Source organism: Humulus lupulus, chromosome 2 (assembly GCF_963169125.1).
Source record: "Humulus lupulus chromosome 2, drHumLupu1.1, whole genome shotgun sequence".
Lineage (NCBI taxonomy): Eukaryota > Viridiplantae > Streptophyta > Magnoliopsida > Rosales > Cannabaceae > Humulus > Humulus lupulus.
The window spans coordinates 109810394-109834156 of NC_084794.1; the positions used below are offsets into that span (position 1 = coordinate 109810394).

The window sequence follows — 23763 nt, forward strand, 5'->3', positions numbered from 1 at the left end:
GTCCAAATGACCAACCTCAAGATAACACACTAAGAATCAAGTATTGATTCATATATGAGAGAACCACATACATACATATCTGAAACAAATGTGAAGGTGAAAAGAAAAAATATCCATTGAAGATATCAAAAGGTGGCAATTAAGGTGGTTATTAAAATACACTATAATTAATTTCAAAAACTCATCATGATGGCTCTGCTGATATTTTTGGTGCCGCAATTTTAACCAAATCATCTAATAGGTACCTTAATCCAACCATTAGCAAAACCAATGGCTAGGATTACAAAAGGGGTTGACATACCAAAGATGATTATGTAAGGTAGTGGGGTTTTCATAGGATTTTCCCCTTCTCTTTCTCCTGCTGTTTGCCAATACCTGCGATTCATTTGACCAAACCCCATTTGTACAAGTGACAAACTGATCAATACGAGCCTAAGAAACAATTAACAAAGTGGGAATAAAGCTAGTTTACTTACTGTTCAGGCTCTTGTTCTCTAGTTATAAATTTCTTCTTCCCTTCTTTCTTGACATCTCCATCGCCACTACCTTAAAAACCATTATCTAAGCAAATTATTCACTTGGAATTATCATTTCCTTCATTTTTACCACTACTTAAGAAATAAAACCTACATATTAAAAATTTCAAAATATAAATGTAAAGGAGTATTTACCTAGTTCTGCATGGATTTTGAAACGATTAGTTCTCCTCCTTGGAGAAATGGCAGAGTGAGGAAGAGGAGCGAGCAGTGATGAGAAGGATGGAAGTGGGAGTCTGGTGGTGGGAGAATAAGAGAGAGCCAGAGTGGCTGCCATGTTTGTGGTATTTGAATTCTCTGTTTGGCCATGCCTTGACCATAGCACATATATGTATGTATGTGGTTGGGATATATGGATGTGGTGGTGCTGATATTTGGAGTGCCGAACCTTATCTATATAACATATGACAAACATGTCCCCAAGTTACCTGTTTTCCTCCTATATATTTTTGTGGTGTCGAAGCACATGGAGACTCTATTAAATGGGCAAATTAACAACAAAATGCTATTACTATTCAGCACATGACTTATTTGCCTCGTGTTTTAGTATACAGAGAGGAATTCACATATTATTTATGTTTTTTTTTAATCACTTTCCGAAAGTTGTTCAGTAACTTTTTAATCTGGCTAGTTAATTTTTGAGGAAAACTTAAAAAAGAAAGAAAAATTTGTTGTGAAAACCAGCAAGTAATCTAAGCTTACACTCAACTTAGTTTTTTTATTTAAGTCAGTGAGTAGTAAAAAAAAGTTAAACGTAAGTCACTAATTAATTTTTTCGGTGGGAAAAGCCAGTAAATTTTGAAATGTTGCACTAAAGTTATATTTTATACTAATTTTATCTCAATTTTAATTAATTAGTAAAAACCTAAAATATATATTTTTAATATTAAAAAATTATTTGAAATCTATTTTAAAAATAAAAAATAATTTAAAATTTCTAACATTAAAAAATATTTATTTTTACTTAAATATTATAACTTAGTTTAATTAAAATTAAATATATATTTTTCATGTTAGAACTTTTAAATTATTTTTTTGTGTTTAAAATAAAATTGAAATAATTTTTCAATGTTAGAAATATATATTTTTAGGTTTTTATTAAATAATTAAAATTGAGACAAATTTGTTGTAAAATGTGATTTTTGCAACAAAAAAAAAAGCTGCTTAATGACTTACGTGCTACATTTCAAATCACTTACTGACTTTTGTTGTAAAAAAAAACTATTAGATACCTAAGTGCAACCTTTCATATTACTCATTGATTTTTGTCAAAAAAAAAACTATTTGTTGACTTAAGTGCAACCTTTAATACTACTTACTAATATTTACCACAAATTTAAAAATATACCCAATTTAAAACTGAATTAACTATATTTGCCCATCTAATTCTACCCACCTTCAAATATGAACTTACCAAATTACTTTCATTATGTTCGTCACGATTCACCATCTTTTTACAAAAGTAAGGTTTATATTACAGGTGCACACGGGTTAGGTTTTCGGGTGTAGCTGGTTTGGGTTGTGCGAGTTTCGGATGGGAAAATGAGGTATCGAACCTGCCCAAAAAAATTTCGGATTTCAAGAAATTTTCGAGTTTCAGATTTAGGTGGATCGGGTTTTGGGTGTTTTTGGGCCGCCGATGGATTTTGGGCCTTGGTAGCATTTTTTCAAAAATACTAATTTTTTCACTTTTGACATGTTTTCTTGCCAAAAAAAATATATAGTTTAGTTCAATTGTTTTTTTACAAGTTTTTTTTATTTCATTAAAAAAATTATGAAAAATGCATAATCTCTAAACTCTTGATTAGTTGATTTTAAAAGAAAATTCATGAAACAAAATTATAGAAATGTGACTTAATGCATTTCAAGAAACAAACTAATTAAGAAATATAGTTGAACTTAAACATATTAATCAATCCCTCCTTAATGTCCAAAGTCCAAATTACAAACATAAAAATGTCTTAAGTCCCAAAATACAACCATAAACATAAAGTCTATAACTACAACCATAAAGTCCATAAAATTCCAAATATACAAGTCCATAAAATCCAGCCAAAGATAACTATAGCAAATATAGGTTCCAAAAAACCCTTCACCAAAGACAACTAACCATAGTAAATAAATCTATGTTTCAAAATACAAAGAAAGATATTAGTAGTATGTCAACTCCTTCCTTCCAAGTGTTCAATGTCCAATTGCAAACCTTTTGAAAATAAAAAAATATATTAAAGAAACTAAAGAAATAAATAACAAAACATTAAGTAAAATAAGAAATTAAGAAACTCTTACAACTAATCTTTCAATTCCCAAATTGTTGAGGTTGAAGACGGAACATTGATAGAGGGTGAGGCTGGCCCAACACTAGTATCATCAGTCATCTCTGCAAATATTATTAATATAAAAATAAATATTAGATTATAAAACATTCACACACTTAAAATAAATATTAGAAGTTACAAGTTAGACCATGAAAATCCAAATAAATATTTAATAAATTACCGAACTCAAGACACTCCAATGTTTGAAGCACTTCTTCTTCATCCATATAGTCTCGAACAATGATGGGTTGATGTGTGTTCTGCTCCACCAATTTTTCAGAAAAATTAATGCTTCAACAATCTTTGGGCTTAGTGAGCTCCTAAAGGATATAAAATTCGACTCCCAATAAAAAATGCTACCTCAAAAACAACGGTAGTAATCGTTATAGCTAACACATCACAAGCCATGAGTTATAGGATCTTGTATTTGCACCCACTACTAGCCCACCGTCCCCAAATATTAAAATTATCACTCGGTGATAAGTATCGAATTTGTCTATTTTTAATTCATTATTCTTCTATTATTATGCACTTGATTATTTATTTATATATGTTTAATTAGTTTATTTTGTGTTTTTAGGATTTTCAAGACATTTGGGTGAAAGTGAATGAATTTGGGATGTTTTACAAGCAATGGTTAAGCTCGGAATTACAAGTCTAAAACTTCACACTTAATTTTGATTACTTTCCGATATTGTTTTGGAAATATACCTAGAAATAGAATTTTTCTTATCTTTCTATATCTTTTTGAATCGTCTAATTCCGAGTTATATCGAGGAAGTTATGCTTAAAATACTTTTGGTCACTATAGCAGAAGAAAACCGAAAAACGGGAAAACTTGCTACGGCTGTGGCCAGCCTTATTCCAGGCCGCAGCCTGGGGGACAGAACGTAGTGGCCGCGGCCAACAATGTCCCAGGCCGCAGCCGGAGCCCGATTTTCTGGAAAATACATTTTTCTAGTGGCCGCGGCCACCAAGAATCATTGGCCGCGCTCAGCAATCGATTTTTTCTTAAATTTCAAATTTTAAATGAAATTTTGGGGGGGCTATAAAAGGGATTAGGGTTAACTTTTATTATAACTTTGGATTGTGATTTTTAGAGGCTAGAGCAGCAAAGGAGGAGGAAAAACCATCATCATCTATATTCTTCAATCTAGTTTCTCTTTCTTCTCAAAACTCTTTTATTTTCATTGAATATTTATGTTTATGAATATGAATATGATTATGGAGTAGTTTTCTTTATAGTTAAGGGTTATTTCAAAACTCTAGACATGATATCTTGAATGTATTGATGAATTTGATTCCTTTCATTCCCTTATATTAAATTGCTTCTATTTTTCTATTTGAATGTCATGGATCTTGTAAAATCTTGTTTAGATGGCCACTAATTAAGGTTTTGCATTGTTCTACTATCATCTTAGGATTTCATTCACCTAATAGTTTAGGATTCTAAGTAAAGTGATAAATTACAATTAAGGTATTGTGATGGGTATTTTAATTGTGATGAGAAATAGAACCTAGGTTAGATGAATTGCATGCTTAATGAATTTGTTGCCTAGATTAACCTGTTTCCACAAAGTGTAATGCTTTTACTAGGTTAAATAGATTGCATGCTTAATGAGTTTATTGCTGGGTAAAAAGGGTTAATTAAGAGCGCTTAGCTTTAATTAATTATATTAGGGAAACTGGGATAATTGACTGCTTAAGTGTTATCTGCGGGGTTAATAGTTTAATTGGGAATAGGGAATATTATTCATCATTGTTGATAGATTGATTGTTGAAGGTGGAGAGTAATTCTTGACTATTTCTTTAATATCGTTATATCCTTAGTCATTAAATCGTTGATATTTATTTCATTTTATGTTTTCAGCTATTAAAACTAAAACCCATTTTTAATTTCAGTCTAATATTATTTTGAATAATAATTTGATCATAGTCCTCGTGGGTTCGACCCTTATTTACAACTATACTGAAGTAGTTGGTGTAAGTGAATAAAAAAATATATATTTAAATTTGATACGGCATACGACATGCATCGCTTGGTCGCTCAGCTTCCTCTTCCAAATATTTATCGACCTTATTTTTTGTCATTCCATCATATTTCTCCAATCTTCGTGCCACAAACTCATCATGCAAATTACGTGACTTCTTGGCAGTAAGTCAACCAGGCATGACGAACGTGGAGGAACCACTAACAATAGACTGAGACTGTGGCTGAGTCATTGATGTTGATGGATGAAGACTTGATGTTGTCTCATTATATTATTCAAACATTGCCCGTATTGTCTGCTCTACCCATTTCACAGTTTGAGTGCACGCCATCTCATCATAAGTAGCACTAAAGCAGTGATTAAGATACTCAAGCTTGTATCTTGGGTCAAGAACCAAGGCAATGAATGAGAAATGCCACATTACAATCATCAAGCTTTCCCCAATACTTGACATACTTTAGTTTCATGCTCTTTTCCATTGTCCTCAACAACTCATTCTCATCAGCATCAAGTGCTAAGTCATTCAACTCATATTGCATATTGCAGATCTCACTAAAGTACTTATTAGCAGTAACATAAATAGACCCACTAAAGTTTAATATCACTTCATAAGAAGTCTCCAAAAATCTCACAAACACTAAAGCATTATCCCAATCAACATCAGTGGGGGGGTCCCTCCTTTGGCTTTCCATCTTTGTCAACTTCTTCAAAATATTTCATATAATTTGCATCTGATTCTATTCTCTTAGATGCCTTTTGAAATTTCATTGAACAATTAAGTATTAGGAATGTGGAGTTCCACCTTGTTGGGACATCTAAACACAGAAGTATTTTACATTCAATCATTTCCTCCGTCACACACTCCTTAAACTTTTTAAGCTTAGAAGGGGAAGACCTAACAAACCTCACAACATTTCTAATTGCTACAATTGACCCATATTTTTGTTAGTAAAACTTATACAAGATCTTTATTTATTTTCATGTATATATAATATTAAACAAATTAATACCAGATAGCCTAAAACATGTTTCTAAAATTGAATTCAAAGAGAAAAAAAGAATAGAATACTTACAGTATATGCAGCAGAATTAAAGAGTCATTCCTACAATTTCTCTAACTCTTGTATCTTCTCTGTCGCAGAGTATTACCAAGAAACTGAACCGATCTTCTATTTTCTTCACAGCCTTCCAATGTATACTTAGAACTACCTAGACTAGTGTGGGCAATTCTCAACACATGAGATAGATATAGAGAGAAGAAGAGAAAATAACAAAGAGGCTTAGAAAAGGACTTGTGTTTAGAGAGAATCTAAAACTATCAGAAAACCAATGATTAAACTTATCTGTCGTCTCAGAAATCTTAATTGATGACTTCTCTCTAAGCACTCCTTTTATAGACTCAATTAGGCCATTTAATTTAATTAAAAAATAAATAAAATAATATCCATTTTGAAGCCCTAAGTTGAAATTATCATGGGCTATAGGCCCGTGAAATTTCTCATTTGATTATAAGCCCATTGGACTTAAAATCAAGGCCTATATTATTTTCTATTGATTTAATTAATTGAATAATTATTTAAATCATTTATCAAATTAATTATTTATAATTTGAACCTTGATTTAAACTTATTTATTAATTTAGATACCAATTTATCTTAATTAATAAATCTGCCATAATTTCTCTTTTCTTCTCAAAATTACACAACTCTATGAAACTATCCAAAATTGACCTGGTCAACTTTGATAATTCTAATTGATGATTAAATCAATTAATTGAGACTATCTAGATGATTTTATCCAAGGTACAATGGGGACCATGGGCCTATGAAATCAAGCTCCAATAAGTTATCATAAATTTAACGAATAAATTTACTAACTTATTAATTCCTCATGACTCCACTATAGACTTAGAATTGCACTCTTATATTCATAGAATGCTCTATAACAAATATAGATACGCTATTAATTATCCATTGTTACAACCATAATTGTCACTCAATCCTCTATAGACGGTCTATAATGAGATAGGAATAAAATACCGTTTTACCCCTCATTGTATTTTATCCTTAAAACACTTAGTTCCTTGTAAATGATATTTCAGTAAACTAATTTAATTACTGAAATGAGATCTCTATCATTTAACACCTTGAACCAAACTAAAAGGAAACCATCGTTTCACTTCTTCATCAGAAGCTATAGATGTTCATATCTATGATTAACACTCTCACTCAATTATACTACCGAGTTCCCAAGATGTAAGTATGGGCTAGTCCGTAGGGTAAGCTGGTAACGAACAAGTCAAAGAACTCAAATAATAAAATCAGTTAGAATACTAACCACTCAGGATTAAGATTGAATTGACTTATAGTCAACTATATGATATGACTAGAATAAATAATAACGGTTTGTTTACTTATCTTATCAACTGTCAATATCGGTCCTGTCCGATGTAACAAATACATCCGATCTTATCTACTTTGCTAATGTTTTGGAAAGAACATAACACTGTAATGTATAAGTAGATCATATCGTAGATTGGCAAGTCAGTATAAATCCGGTGCACTGACTAATCATAGGACTAACTTATTTTGAACATATAGTCATATTTATATTCCACTGTGATTACGTCACTATAAATAAGATTAGCTATATGCTCGGGATTTAACAGAAGTTTATATTAAACAAATAATCATGAAAATAAAACATGTGAGCAAAGTGATTAACCAAGTCAAAAAATGATTTCTATTCTTTTATTGATAATAAAATGAGATTAAAAAGAATTTGGGTTTTAATTAGGGCATAAAACCCCAACAAACTCCCACTTGCACTAATTGAAACTAATGCCTTAATTCTACTAATCCCATTTCCTTGATATGCTTATCAAATGTAGCTTCTGGTAGTGTCTTTGTAAACGGATCCGCAAGATTGTCTTCAGTTGCAATCTTCATAACCTTCACATCTCCCCTGGCCACATATTCTTGAATAATGTGATACTTCCTTTCTATATGCTTACTCCTCTTGTGACTTCAAGGTTCTTTCAAGTTGGCTATCACTCCTGTATTGTCACAAAACAACACAAGCCATTTATCCATTTTTGGAATAACACCAAGATATGAATAGAACTTCTTTAGCCATGCTATTTCCTTAGCTGCTTCCGACGCAGCTATGTACTCAGCCTCCATGGTGGAATCTGAGATTGCAGACTGCTTTACGCTTCTCCAAATCACAGCTCCACCCCCAAGAGTAAACACCATTCTAGAAGTAGACTTCCTGTCATCGACATCAGTCTGAAAATCTGAATCGGTGTAGCCTACAGAGTTCAGAACACCACCCTTGTAGACTAACATATAATCCCTAGTCCGTCTCAAATACTTCAGGATATTCTTAACTACTATCCAATGTTCCAGTCCTGGGTTTGACTGATACCTGCTCACTACTCCCACTGCATAGCAGATATCTGGTCTAGTACGCAACATGGCATACATCAGACTTCCAACTGCAGATGCGTAAGGAAATTTTCTCATTGCATCTTCCTCTTCAAGAGTCTGGGGAGACTGCTTCTTTGAAAGATGAATTCCATGGTGGGACGGTAGACGCCCTTTCTTGGAATTTTTCATTGAGAAACGTTCAAGCACTTTATCTATGTAAGTTGCTTGAGATAGAGCTAAGAATCTGTTCTTTCTATCCCTGATGATCTGGATAACTAGAACATAACTCGCTTCACCAAAATCCTTCATCTGGAATTGAGTGCTCAGCCAATTCTTCACATCTGATAATTTATTAACAGTGTTTCCAATGAGTAAGATATCATCTACATAAAGAACCAGGAATACCACTATTTGATTTGCCTTCAGTTGGTAAACACAGGGCTCATCAATATTTTGTTCAAAGCCATAGGTTTTGATTGTTTCATCAAACCTAAGATTCCAGGAATGAGAAGCTTGCTTAAGTCCATAGATGGACCTATTCAACTTGTAAACTTTTCCTTCTTGTCCAGATTCTTTAAATCCTTCTGGCTGATCCATATAAATGACTTCGTCAAGCTTTCCATTAAGAAAAGCTGTCTTGACATCCATTTTCCAGATCTCATAGTCGAGAGCGGCTGTTATGGATAGGAGGATGCGAATGGATTTGAGCATGGCTATTGGCCTAAAAGTTTCCTCATAGTCCACGCTTTCTCTTTGGGTATAACCCTTTTCCACTAATCGAGCTTTATAAGTCTCGATATTTCCATCAACACCTCGTTTCTTCTTGTAGATCCAATTGCATCCAATGGCCCTAAAGTCATTAGGTGCTTCCACAAGATCCCAGACGAAATTTGAGTACATGGACTCCATTTCCTGTTTCAAGGCTTCGAGCCATAGTTCCTTTTCAGGGCTAGCCATTGCCTGTTTGAAAGACAATGGATCATCATCACTAGTGCCACAAACAACCATATTGGTTTCACCATCCAAACCATAGCGATCTGGGTTCCTAGAAACCCTCCCACTATGATGAGGCTCCGTGACTGTTTGCTCAGGAACAGTGGTACTTTCTTCATTTAAATCGACTTGCGTCGGTTGGACATGAAGAGTGGGAATTGCATCATCAACTCACGTTGATGACGATAGAACATTGGTTGGAGTCAATTCCTTAACCATCTCCTCTAAAAATACTTTGCTGCGAGGTTTAAAGTTCTGGACATAGTCATTTTCCAGAAAAGTAGCATTTGTAGAAGTAAACACTTTCTTTTCTGAATGACTATGTAATGCCCCAAATTTCCTAATAAGGTTTAGGACCTTGATTAGGAGGCCGGGAGGGCCATAATTGATTTATTATGCTATTTAATGATTATATGCATGTTTATGTGAATTATATTATTATATGATGATAAATGCATGCATATGGGTCCACATTTAATTATAAGGGCATTTTGGTAATTTGGCTCGTTGAGGGCGTGATTGTGTATTTTCATGCATGTAGGTGGATTATAAATAATACCACATTATGTGTGGATTGGTTCGAGCCATTCGGCATGAGACGATCATGGAATGCAAGTTTTCGGTCTAGTCATAACGGGATTAAGTTCGGGGCTCGGAGTGAGTCTCGGGGTAATTTGGTGATTAGAACGTTGCCGAGAATTAAAGGGTAACAGGGTAAGAATTATTGGTATTTGAGAATATTGATAATAGCGGGAATTGGAGGGTGTTAATTATAATTAACGAGATAGGTGAGAAATGACGATTTTACCCTTGGGAGTCTTTAGAAGCCTTTATCTGACCTAGGGGCAAAATGGTCTTTTCACCCCTAAGATATATATATATATATATCAGCCCTTTGAGTTTAGAAGGCTGTGGAATTATAAGAAAACAGAGCATCATCCTCATCTCTTTCTCTCCCTCCCGTACATGTTCTTCCCTCCTTCCTTTCAATTTTTTAGAGCCAACTTGAGGTAACAAGCTAGGAGATCAAAGGTGGGAGCTTAGAAACTTGGTTCAACCATTAAAGGGGATCTAAATCAAGCTTGAGGTAAGAAATTCAGCCATGAAAATCTTTGGTGTATACTCTGTTTTTCTGTTAGTTTTCAGTTGAGGATTTTGATGTGTTAGTTGGGAATTAATGGAAGTTCTTGAGGTGGTTGCTTGGGTTTTGATGAGGGTGTGATGTAGATGAGGTTTGGGGGTTGAATTTGATGTCTTGATGATGTTTGGGATTGGTTTTGAGGATTGGTTTCAGGGGGAAATCGCAAGGGAGAAGACCATAAAAGTTTCTGGTCTGCTGTTGGCGCCCAGCGCTAGGCAGGGCAGATTCTGAGCCTCTCTGACTTTGGGGCAGTGCCCCAGCGCCACTACGCAGCGCCCCAGCGCTAGTGCATTTTCTAGTAACCTATTTTTAGGGCTCGGGAAGACTTTTAAGGCTCGGGAGTTGGCTCCTTTACCCCGTTTGGGTAGATTGAGAGTCCCGAGAGTGTGGGATGGATCCCGGGAGTGAGGTTTTAGATTATAAACCTTTTTATGATTTATTTTATTGATGGGATTCCATATTTGGTTATGACTAGGTGACCGCTAAAGGATCAAAGGATTGATCGTTCTCAAGGGTCATTCTTTTACTAATTCTTGCTCGAACTCGAGGTAAGAAAACTGCACCCCATTTGTGATATGCATGGTTATTCTTGATGCATGTTGGATGTTTAAATGTAAACGTTGATATCATATTGAATGCTGCAATCTTTCTCATTTGCATATGATTATTATTGGGGCATGCTGGATGATTAAGTGTGATGCACGAGAAACATGTGATTAGGGCATGCCATGAATATTGACTGTGAGATTGATCAGAGCTTGAGTCTCTGTGTTTGTGCATGATCATAATTGTGCTAGCAACTATTAAGTAAGCATGCTGTATGCCCTACATTTGAATATTCGACATATGACATATGTTTGGTAGCATTGCTTACTTGTGCATGGCACTGACTCATTAGTCAGAATTGGTAAAGGTGTCAGTATCAACTGTGAAGCTGTGACTCATTAGTCAGGTTCGGCAGTGGTACTGGGCACTGGTCACACGGTGCTGACTCATAAGTCAGGACGGCCTTAGCGTGTTCAACGCAAGCCAATAAAGATTAGATCTAATCGATATCTGCATTGAATGACTCAAAGACCATTAATGCCGGACCGACCTCAAGTTCGATGAATACTATAAGCGCTTGTCTAGCCAAAGGCTAGTCATTTAGAGCCACGATGACTATTTAGTCACATGGTTGTGGGTGTTGAGCCTGTGAGACTTACCCATCAGTCTCTCATCTGTTTAAGCTAGTGACTACCCATCAGTCACTCATCTGGTTAGAGCCATTGCAGGAAAGCCCAGGTAACGGTTTCGTTACACGGCTATGGGCACCGAGCCCCATGGTGACTTGTTTGACAATCACTCATTATGGTTTAACAGAACCTCAAAGTGATATTCATTCATCTGTTCAGAGCTATAAGCTCTGTATGATCATTTTGATCATCATATGCATGGCTTTGGGTGCTGAGCCCCATAGTGACTTGCTTGTTGGTCACTCAGCATGGTTTACCAGAACCTCAAGTGTCGAAACACTCATCTGATTAGGATTGAATTGATAGTCATCCAATCAAAAGGGAAGGATTTCTTATCCTGGATACCCCAGCATTGTCTGAATTCATTTGCATGCTTGAATAAAGTTATGTTTGCTAGGCATGCTAGATATGATTTGATATCATGATATGACTATTCATGAGCATATTGAGTTTTCTTGCTGGGCTTCGGCTCATGGGTGCAATGTGGTGCAGGTAAAGGCAAAAGAAAGCTGGACCATCCTTGAGTTGGAGAGCTTAGGTGACGATGTGTACATATGCAGCTGCTCGACCGCCACGGCCGAGGTTTGAAGGAAAGGAACTAGGGTTAAACCCTGTTTTTCCGTTTAGACCGACTGGTTGTAAATATTTTGTTGTAATAAACCTTTAAATTATATTTTTGGGATCCCAATGTATATATTAAACGTTCTAGTGAAATTTTAAATCTTAATCGGAAGTTTTAATCCCTAAACTGCTAATCATACTTAGTTACACGTTTATGGCCAAATGACTCGATTAGCGAGTTTAGCACTGTTTGCAATGTGTCGTAACGGTCCCTGGAGTTGGGGAGTTACAGGCTATAGAAAATTCCACCCCGAGTACCTTTAGGATAGCCAACAAACATGCAAAATTCAGTTCGCGATTCTAGCTTTCCCTCATTTTTCCTCAGGACGTGAGCGGGACACTCCCAGATTCTATAATTGTGTAAACTAGGTTCACGACCATTCCAGCCTTCTAAAGGTGTTTTGGGGATTGATTTTGACGGCACGACATTAAGAATGTCATTCGCAGTTTCAATTGCATGTCCCCAGAACAAAGTTGGTAGAGTTGAGTAACTAAGCATGGATCTAACCATTTCCAATAAAGTTCTATTTCGGCGTTCCGCTACACCATTTTGTTGCGGAGTACCTGGGGCAGTAAGTCGTGATAAAATCCTAAGTTCAGTTAAATGATCTTGGAACTGCATATTCAAATATTCTCCACCCCTATCAGATCGCAAGATCTTTAACGTTTTACCTAATTGGTTCTGAGCCATTGCTAGAAATTCCTGAAACTTTGAAAATGTTTATGATTTCCTATGCATTAGGTAATGACATGAGTATCTAGAGTAATCATCAATGAAAGTGACGAAATACTCAAAATCACCCCTGGCATGTACATTCAAAGGTCCACAAACATCTAAATGCACAAGACCAAGTGGTTCTTTGGCCCTATCACCCTTTGCAGAGAATGGATGCTTGGTAAGTTTGCCTTCTAGGCAAGATTCACAGACAGGTAATTCACCTAAGGTGAGTTCCCTCAAAGGTCCGTCCTTTGTAAGTCTTTGAATCCTATCATAGCCAATGTGACCTAGTCTCAAGTGCCATAAATACGTCATATTATTGTTATCGGTCTTTTGACGTTTATTGGTCCTAGGTTTAGCTACTTTGAATAAATCATTATTAAGAGCGAGGGATTCGTTAGGTCGCAGAATATAAAGCCTGTTTTCCAAACATGCAATACACAATTGTGATCCATTGAAAGAAATAGATTTATTAAAACTTGTGAAAGTCATAACAAAATGTTTTAATTGCAACATGGAAACTGAAATTAAATTTCTATTAAAATTCGGAATAAAAAATACATCTTTTAAAATTAAAAATTTATTTCCGAACTTCAGACGAGCTCTTCCTCTAGCTTGGACCGCAATGAACGCTCTGTTCCCAACTCTAAGCTTTAAGCCACATTCGTTCACTTCCTCCCACGATTCAAGAAGCTGTCAAGAATTACAAACATGGTTAGTAGATCCAGAATCAATAATCCAAACAGATTTATCATTCTCTAAAACACATGTTTCTAAGTTAAATGAACTATAATCATTACCTTTGTTTTTCGCTGCTAGAAACTTAGGGCAATCTCGTTTCCAATGCCCCTTCTCTTTGTAGTGAAAACACTTATCTTTACTTTTCTTGTTTTTCTTTTTTACCCCCTTAGCCGTCTGTGCACTTGGTTGTGCACTCGTCTTTGCAGCCTTTGTAGGCTTGGGGTTGTTTATTTTTCCACCTTTCCTCTTGTTTCTAGCTTTCAAAGACGAAGCTGGATGAGCTTCAACCTTAGCTAGATCAGCAGCAACATCAGTAGTCTTATTTTCACCTCCTTTACTAGGTCCACCCATGACAGGTTCAATAATCTGAAGCTCGTTCATGAGCTGCGTCAAACCATAGTTGAGTTGAGCACGAACGTGCAGACACGGTGCCATCCAAGAATTTACGGTGCCATCACGAACGTGCAAAGACTGTGCTATCCAAGCATTTATGGTACCATCACAACCATTGACGGTGTCATCACTAACGTGCGGACACGGTGCTCGTTCTGGGGATTCCTCAATCATGACGAATTCAGAGTTATCACCAATCAACTCTATGTTGATATTCTGCTTCCAATTAAGGAAGTTTTGTCCAGTGAGTTTCTCCATCGAAAGTTGAGAAGGATGGGAGTAGACATAGACACTACTTAGCTTAAAACTACAAATTACCAATAAAATAGAAATCAATCACATTTTCTCAATAAAACTTCTATTCACACAAATTTCAGGAAATAGCACAACATATACCAAAAATATGTAAGATATGAGAAAAAAATACCAACAACAATCATATCTCTATTTCTTTAGGTTTTTAACTAATCTATGATATCCTTGTCTCAGTTGGCGAGAGTAAAAAATACCACTAGTTAAATAGAGTTATAAACTCATTTAATAATGGACACCACTATTAACAACCTACTATTCGATCAAAATAAGAAAACAAAATCTCTTATTTTATGAGCTAGACCCACGGTTTCAATAATCATAGATTTAGTCCTAATAGTCACCGTAGGGGTGAGTCTAGTAGAATTTGACCTATAATTATCTATCTTTCGAAATCTAACCTTGTCAAAATAACTAATGAACATCTTCCATAGGGGGACGAATCAAAGCGCCTCGAGGCCCCATTAAGCTACTGACTATGTTAAACCAACGGTGGAGATCGAATAAAATTCTTAAAATAAGCTCATTATTAAGTTAAAAAAAAGTATTTTTATTATTTATTTTTAGAAAATTAATGACTATGGTTTTCCCAAAAAAAATTAAACAGATTAATTTTTTTTAAACCAAAGTCCTATAATTTCCTATTAATTCTAAAGTGTCACATTGAAACAAATTCAATTAATTTAGAATTAATTTGTTGCTAATCAATATTTAGGTTTAACTAATATAATGAACCTATACAATTAAGTCCAACTTAGGTAAATGGGCCTTAACAATTGGGCTTGTATGGAGGAGGGCTGGGTCTAGTATGTCGTTCCCACTACAAATGCCCCCTATCTTCCATACAAGGTCCAAAAGACAAGAATTTAAACCTTCGTTTTATTAATTGTTATTAATTGATTAGGCACACTATAGTCATGCAAAGCAAATGACCATTCACAAGTGGAATCACCCACAAGAGAGGAATTTAAACTTTACATTTTCTAATGGGCCCAAATAAAACCTATCATTTTATGAATATTTTATTTGGCAAAATACCATATATCTAACAAACATATGGGCCACTATATGCATCTAAGCCCAATTGCAAAAATATCACATATAGTGCAAACAAACATGTTATAATTGGATGGGCCTAATCATGTGACTATATGTTGCCATTCTATGAATTTATGCAAAAATACCACAATTTATTTCATTTGCAAAAAATACCACAATTAATTATCTAGAATTTATCAAAAAAAATCAAATTAATTAAATTTTTACAAAAAATAAGTCAATTTAAATGAAATTTATCAACAATTAACAATAATTAATTTAAATTTCATTTATCAACAATTAACTTGGTTTTAGGTTAATTTGAAGAAAAAAAAATAATTTAATGTAAATAGGATTTATCAACAATTAACCAAAGTTAATTTAAATCCCATTTATTAATTTTTTTTTTCTTAGTTGGCTGAAAAAAATGATATTTTTCAAAATTTAACCAATTTTAAATTTTAAAATCAATATCTAAACTATTTTCCAAAAATATCTTGTGTTGTTACAATTATTATGTAATATTTGAACCATTTAAAAATAAATAAAATATAAATAGTTATAACAACTCTAAAATATCTCAAAATAGTTAAACAAATTCAAATATCCACAAAAATATCTAACTAACAATATTCAAATTTCAAATAATTTAAATATTAAAAACTATAGAATAAAAATATATTTATATTTAAAAAAAAATCAAGAAATTAAATGAAATTATATCAAATATCTGATATCTTAATTCTAATATTTTAATATATTAAAAGATTTAAAATTAAGTTGTTAGTCTATTTTTAAATTTGATTTTCAATCTTTGTAGAAAATATCTAATTATTTAAATTTCAACTAACAAAAATATCTTATTTAAAAAAACAATTTTAAATACAAAACAAATCTGATATTTTTGGCTTTGATTATAAATAATAATTTTAAAAAAGTTTTAATTTTTTTTTGGATGAATAGTACCCGCGGGTGCGCACGCGGGCGTGGCGCGGGCATGCGCGCACGCGCATGGCAGCAAGGCAAAAATTTTCTAAATTTTTTTTTTGTGCAATTTTTCAACCAAAATAATTATCTAATTAATTTTTAACATGTTTTACACAAAATAAATCATATATAAAATTAATATCATAGAAAACACAACAAAATAACCTAAAAATTTCTAAAAATCACATAAAATCAATATGCTTCATAAAAACATGAAAACCATCCAATTAGTAAAACATATCAAATAATCCAATTTTAAATATGTTCATACATGAAAATAAAGTTACCAAAGTCTCTGATACCAATTGCTAGTAAAACTTATACATGATCTTTATTTATTTTCATGTATATCTAATATTAAACAAATTAATACGAGATAGCATAAAACATGTTTCGAAAATTGAATTCAAAGAGAAACAAAGAATAGAATACTTACAGTATACGCAGCTGAATTAAAGAGTCATTTCTTCAGTTTCTCTAACTCTTGTATCCTCTCTGTCGCAGAGTATTACCAAGAAACTGAACCGATCTTCTATTTTCTTCACAGCCTTCCAATGTATCCTTAGAACTACCTAGACTAGTGTGGTCAATTCTCAACACATGAGATAGATATAGAGAGAAGAAGAGAAAATAACAAAGAGGCTTAGAAAAGGACTTGTGTTTAGAGAGAATCTAAAACTATCAGAAAACCAGTGATTAAACTTATCCGTCGTCTCATAAATCTTAACTGATGACTTCTCTCTAAGCACTCCTTTTATAGACTCAATTAGGTCATTTAATTTAATTAAAAAATCAATAAAATAATAGCCATTTTGAAGCCCAAGGTTGAAATTATCATGGGCTATAGGCCCGTGAAATTTCTCATTTGATTATAAGCCCATTGGACTTAAAATCAATGCCTGTATTATTTTCTATTGATTTAATTAATTAAATAATTATTTAAATCCTTTATCAAATTAATTATTTATAATTTGAACCTTGATTCAAACTTATTTGTTAATTTAGATACCAATTTATCTTAATTAATAATTCTGCCATAATTTCTCTTTTCTTCTCAAAATTACACAACTCTGTGAAACTATCCAAAATTGACCTGGTCAACTTTGATAATTCTAATTGACGATTAAATAAATTAATTGAGACTATCTAGATGATTTTATCCAAGGTACAATGGGGACCATGGGCCTATGAAATCAAGCTCCAATAAGTTATCATAAATCTAACAAATAAATTTACTAACTTATAAATTCCTCGTGACTCCACTATAGACTCGGAATTGCACTCTTGAATTCATAGAACGCTCTATAACAAATATAGATACGCTATTAATAATCCATTGTTACAACTATAATTGTCACTCAATCCTCTATAGACGGTCTACAATGAGATAGGACTAAAATATCGTTTTACCCCTCATTGTATTTTATCCTTAAAACACTTAGTTCCTTGTAAATGATATTTTAGTAAACTAATTTAATTACTGAAAGGAGATCTCTATCATTTAACACCTTGAACCAAAAGGAAACCATCATTTCACTTCTTCATCAGAAGCTATAGATGTTCATATCTATGATTAACACTCCCACTCAATTATACTACAGAGTTCCCAAGATGTAAGTATGGGCTAGTCCATAGGGTAAGCTGGTAACGAACAAGTGAAAGAACTCAAATAATACAATCAGTTAGAATACTAACCACTCAGAATTAAGATTGAATTGACCTATGGTCAACTATATGATGTGATTAGAATAGATAATAACGGTATGTTTACCTATTTTATATACTGTCAATATCGGTCTTGTCCGATTTAACAATTACATCCGATCTTATCTACTTTGCTAATGTTCTGGAAAGAACATAACACTGTAATGTGTAAGTAGATCATATCGTAGATTGACGAGTCAGTGTAAATTCGGTGCACTGACTAATCATAGGTCTAACTTATTTTGAACATATAATCATATTTATATTCCACTGTGATAAGTCCATTTTTGTGTAAAGTTTGTTTCTTATTCTTTAGGGTTTCAGGTTAATAAGTAGTGTGTTTGAGGATGGTTAGAATTGTTTTGGTAATTTGTTTCATTTAAACTGAATTGTCATTTTTGAGGATAATGTATATATTTTTAATGAGTTTTTGGTTTGATGATAATATTTTAGGGTTCTAATCATTCGAGTAAAGTTAAAGAGGAGGAAAAAAAAAAAGAAAATCGAAAAAGAATGAAAGCATAATCAAGCAGAGAGCTCGCTGCTACAAGGAAAAATCCTTGCCGCTACGAGACAAGGCAGCAGAGTACTCGCCGCTACAGGGAAAAATCCTTGCCGCTACGAGTAAAACAGAGCGCTTCTTGCCGCGGCAAAGGAAAATCTCTTGCTGCGGCACGAGAACCCAGAAGTGCCATTCGTCATTCTTTGCCGCGGCAAGGGAAAATTCTTGCCGCGGCACGAGTTTAAATTTTGAATTCTTTTAGATTTTTATGATTATTTTAAGAGAGATATAAAAGGAGATTAGGGTGAGAATCGGGGGAGAGGTTTTGATTACTGTTTAGAGAGACAAAAAGACTGAAAGGAGGCTGAAGAAAAGACTACAAGACTACATTACTTTTGTTCATCAATCTAGTTCTTTTCTTCCCTTTATCTCTTTAATTTTAATTATAATTATGTTTGTGATTATGATTACAATTATGGAGTAGATTCTTTTTAGGTTAAGGGTTAATTCAAAACCCAAGACATGAATTCTTGATTATTAATAATGAATATTGTTCTTCAATTTCTCTCAATATTAGATTGTTTCTATTTTTCCAATTGAATGTTATGAATTTTGTAATTTCTTGTTAGGTGGCCAACTAATTAAGGTTTTACATTGTTCAATTGTCATCTTAGAATTACTACTCACCTAATAGTTTAGGATTCTAAGTGTGTATGATAAATTGCAATTGATAGTTAAGTCAAAAGAATTGTTGATTGTGATGAAAAATAGAACCTAGGTTAAATGAATTATATGCTTCATTAATTGATTGCCTAGATTAACTTGTTTCCATAGAACTTAATGCTTTATCTAAGTTAAATAGATTGTATGCTTCATAGATTTATTGCTTAGATAAAAGAGTTAATTATTGAGCGCTTCGCTTTGATTACTTATAATAGGGAGACTGGGATAATTGTCTGCTTTAGCGTTATCTGCGGGGTTAATAGTTTAATTGAGAAATTGGAATAATATTTATTATTAGTGATTAGGAATGATTTTCGAGGGTGGAGATTAACCTTTAACTGCTTTTTAATATCGTAATCCAAATCTTTATTTTGCTTTCTAATTTATGTTATTTAATTTTGCATAAAAAATCAAAATCCCCTTTTAAGTTTTAGTGTTAATTCTTGAATAATAAAGTGAACGATAGTCCTCGTGGGTTCGACCTGTACTTGCTATTATACTGAAATAATTGAAAGTATTGAAAGAAAAATTATTGTTAAATTTGTGTGGTATACGACAGCCATCACACTGTGATTACGTCACTATAAATAAGATTAACTATATGCTCGGGATTTAATAGAAGTTTATATTAAACAAATAATCATGAAAATAAAACATGTGAGCAAAGTGATTAACCAAGTCAAAAAAATGATTTGTATTCTTTTATTTATAATAAAATGAGATTACAACCTTTTCAACCCTAGTTCATTCATGATTAACCCCAACAATTTTTCTTCAACCCTTCAATGACAATTAGGTTTCACTATATGAGCGCAATAACTCATATGTAAGAACTTTCAATCCAAAATAAGTCCCTCTCTGTAATGCCCTGGATAGCCAAGACCGCTACACTGTGTACTTACAAAGGTGCAGGACTTGCTAATCAAGTCACTAATTTAAAAACGTGTCACTAAACATGAATGAACTAGGGTTAAAGAGGTTTTGGTCTCAAAAGTTACACTTTATATAATTAAACTGTCTTATACATGGGATCCCAAAAAGAAGCAGAGTTTTAAAGTTAGTTTACAGAATCTCCAAAATACAGACAACCATCAGCCATACTAAGGCAAAATAGACATTTCTGGTTCTCACGTCCCTGCCTAATCCCCAACCGTGGCGGCTGAGCAGCTGGTCATGTACATTCAGCTCACAAAGCTCTCCAAGTCAGGGCTGATCAAGCTTGCCCTTGCCTTTACCTGCACCAAGTAGCACCCGTGAGCCAAGGCCCAGCAAGAAAACATAATATGCAACACAAACAACAATAATAGATAATAAACTCTTTAAGCATGTTCAAACACTTAATACTCCACATTAACCACTCAGCACTTATACATAACCAATAATGCAACTAATCACAATTAACAATTAGGTCACATAATAGTCAGGGCCGACAACTTAGGCCACACCCTCTGTTTACCTCACTGACTCCGGCCTGCTTAAACCGAGCTCAGTGCATAATAAGCTGTCCTCGGCTACCAGTGGCCAAGCCGCGCCCTGTGCGCTAGTGTAACCCTTGGCACTCTTAGGCTATTGGTTCTCTATCTATATGGAATAATACCATCCTTTCAAGCATACATATTAAGGAACCCTTAGTCCCATTACAAATATACAACCGGGTGCAGTTTTCTTACCTTTAGTTTCTACGTTCACTGATTACGAGTGACGTTCCTCGAGCACGATCTGTTTCCCGAGCCCTAGCTTTAACACCTAGTCACAACCAAGGTATTGGATTCCATTAATATTCAAATAAAGGTTTCCAGGTACAATACGAGCTTCCGGGACATCGAATTCCATCAAGCACGGTGGCGAAATCGATCCCGAGCACCCTAGGCTAGATTCCCGCGCTTAAAATCCCCAAATGATAAAGAATGTACCTAAGGGCTGCAGCCCTTGAACCCTAGCCGTGACCCGCCCCTAAAACAGAGCCCAAGGCCCCCAGCAAGCAGACACGCGCTGCGGCCCTACCCAAGGGCGCCGCGGTGCTCTCCCCTGGCCGAGCCTCCCTGGCTATCTTGCTTCGTAGGGCCACAACGCTCTAGAACAGAGCCATGACCCTCCCCTTCGTGCCTAGAAAATCCACCATTTTTATCATCCTAACCCCATTCAAAACCATCTCAAAACACCCTAACTCAAAACCCATTAATCACAAAGCCTTTAATATGACTCTAACAACATAAACCAACAGAAATCCAGCCTAAAAACCAACTAAAATTCCATTTTTGATTTCTGAAACCCAACAACTCAAACACCAAAACTAGTCATGCAATACTCAAATTTAAACCTTTTAATTACGAGTTGAAGCTTACCTCTTTTGCTGAACCACTTTCTTGACAATCTCTGAGCGAACACCCAAGCACTTATCTTCAATTCAGCCCTTAAACATCCAAATCATAATCACCTTAATATTCAGCCAAAAACTTAGAGTTCTAACACCCAAAAACACAATTCAAATCTTACCTTAATCTTGATTGAGTGTCCCTTAGTCTGAACTAAGCTAAGCCTTCATGAATTCAGCTCAAACATAGAGTTTTCCCCAGCTGATTCCCTTTGGTTTTCTGTAGATTCTTGGGAGAGAAAGGAGAAGAGAAGAGGAGAGAGAGCATGGGTCAGTTTATGTTTTATGCCCCTGTTTTTCATTAACTTAGTCTAATCTTAGCCAGTTAAGTCAATCCTGAGGCTCGGGGTACCGGAAACGCCCCCGAGGGCAAAACAGTAAATTTCCCCAATATTCCCGCCTAAGCTTTCTAATCTCAAATATATCTCCATATATTTATTTCCATAACCCGGTAGCCTAAATAACTACCTGATACCTACAATATCCCTGACTTATCCAAAGTCAAATACTAAGCCCCGTTGTGACTTCCCACTAACTGGCTCCCTAGGATCGCCTCAAGTCACACGCTGCAGATTTACCCACATAATAATGTGGTTCACACAGATATTACATTTAACCACATTTACATTCATATGGTCATACAAACATGCCTATCATATAATCATGCATTAAATCAATTAATTCACTCATAAGCCAATTATGCCTTCCCGACACACTAATCAGGGCCCTTAAGCTATATTAGTGATTTTGGGTCGTTACACTCTCTTTCTCTTTTAACTTCCTCTTCAAGTATCTAATGACAACATCATTGTCTACCGTAATGGTAAACAAGTTAGAGATGCCCCATTCATTTAGACATAGCTCGATCTCTTTGCCAATGGTTTCCTCTATATGATTTAACCACTTGGCAAAAATTGATAATTCTTTTATGATACTCCCAAGCATTATCAATCCAATGAGCAGCGATGACCATGTAATTCCAATTTTGAATGGAAGTCCAAGTATCTGTAGTAATCGATATCCTTTCACGGCTCAAAATATTTTGCAATGATGCCTTCTCCTCCTTATATAACTTCAAAACATCCCTAGCAACAGTCATTCTAGAAAGGATCTCAAACCTAGGTTGCAGTGTTTCGACAAATCTTATGAAACTTTCACCCTTGACATGTCTAAATGGCAACTCATCTAACACAATATATTGTGTGGGGGCTACCCTACAAGCTTCTTTGTTATAAGCTACTGCTACTAGATTTATTTCCCCCTCATTTCCTCCATTTACAGGCTCAAATCTTAAAGTCTTTTGTTTATGCCCATCAATCTTAAACGGACTTAGCTCGCATACTTTCTTAAAACAGTTCCACAAATGACTAGTCCCATGTTTTCTAGTGTCACAGAAAAAGTCAAACCCACAACAATTACACATACACTTGGGGGGAAGAGGCTCTTCGTTAGGATCTGTCGGGGAGGGGGGGGGGGGGGAGATCTTCCTTAGTAAAATGTTATGAAACAGATGACATTTTCCCCTTTTTTTCCAGAAGGGAAGATAAGTTTACCCCTCTTTCTAGCCCTAGTTTTTCTACCCTAATCAGTCCGGTTTTTAGTTTGAGTGAAAGGTGGTTGATCATCTATTGGAGGAGGAGTTTCATCTACCTCATCAATATTCATTACCTAACACAGCATAATTAAGAAAAACCTAATCAAGAGAGCAGCACACAACAAGCCTAATATCCACTATAACAGGGCAGCACACAGCAAGCCTAATATCCACTACAACACAACATCACACAAGCCTAGTTTCCACTACAAAAGGACACCACACAACAATTAACTACAAGAAAAAGACTCTACAGCGACGACTTTTGTTGTCGCTGTAGATCAAAAAGTCGTCGCTGCAGGCCTATAGTGACAATCTTTCATTGCCAAAATAGCGCTGCTATAGGTTCGTATGTGTAGCGGCCTACAACAATGAAACAACATAGTTGTCACAGTAGGGTTTTACTACAGCGAC

The 23763-nt window shown here is 34.6% G+C and overlaps 1 protein-coding gene across 1 annotated transcript; it reads right to left on the reverse strand.

The window, feature by feature from the left end:
* Window positions 1-22: 22 nt before the first annotated feature.
* Window positions 23-859, reverse strand: LOC133818362 (uncharacterized). Its single transcript, XM_062251203.1, has 3 exons — window positions 672-859; window positions 477-546; window positions 23-375 (listed from the first exon to the last, which is right to left on the reverse strand). Exons 1-3 carry the CDS (start codon window positions 811-813, stop codon window positions 231-233), a joined length of 357 nt encoding a protein of 118 aa, XP_062107187.1. The 5' UTR covers window positions 814-859; the 3' UTR covers window positions 23-230.
* Window positions 860-23763: the final 22904 nt, after the last annotated feature.

Coding starts and splice junctions, on each gene's coding strand:
- LOC133818362 (XM_062251203.1), bottom strand. CDS start 813: ATGGCAGCCACTCTGGCTCTCTCTTATTCTCCCACCACCAGACTCCCA. Junction 547..671: donor CAAAATCCATGCAGAACTAG/GTAAATACTCCT, acceptor ATGGTTTTTAAG/GTAGTGGCGATGGAGATGTC. Junction 376..476: donor AGAGAACAAGAGCCTGAACA/GTAAGTAAACTA, acceptor AATGAATCGCAG/GTATTGGCAAACAGCAGGAG.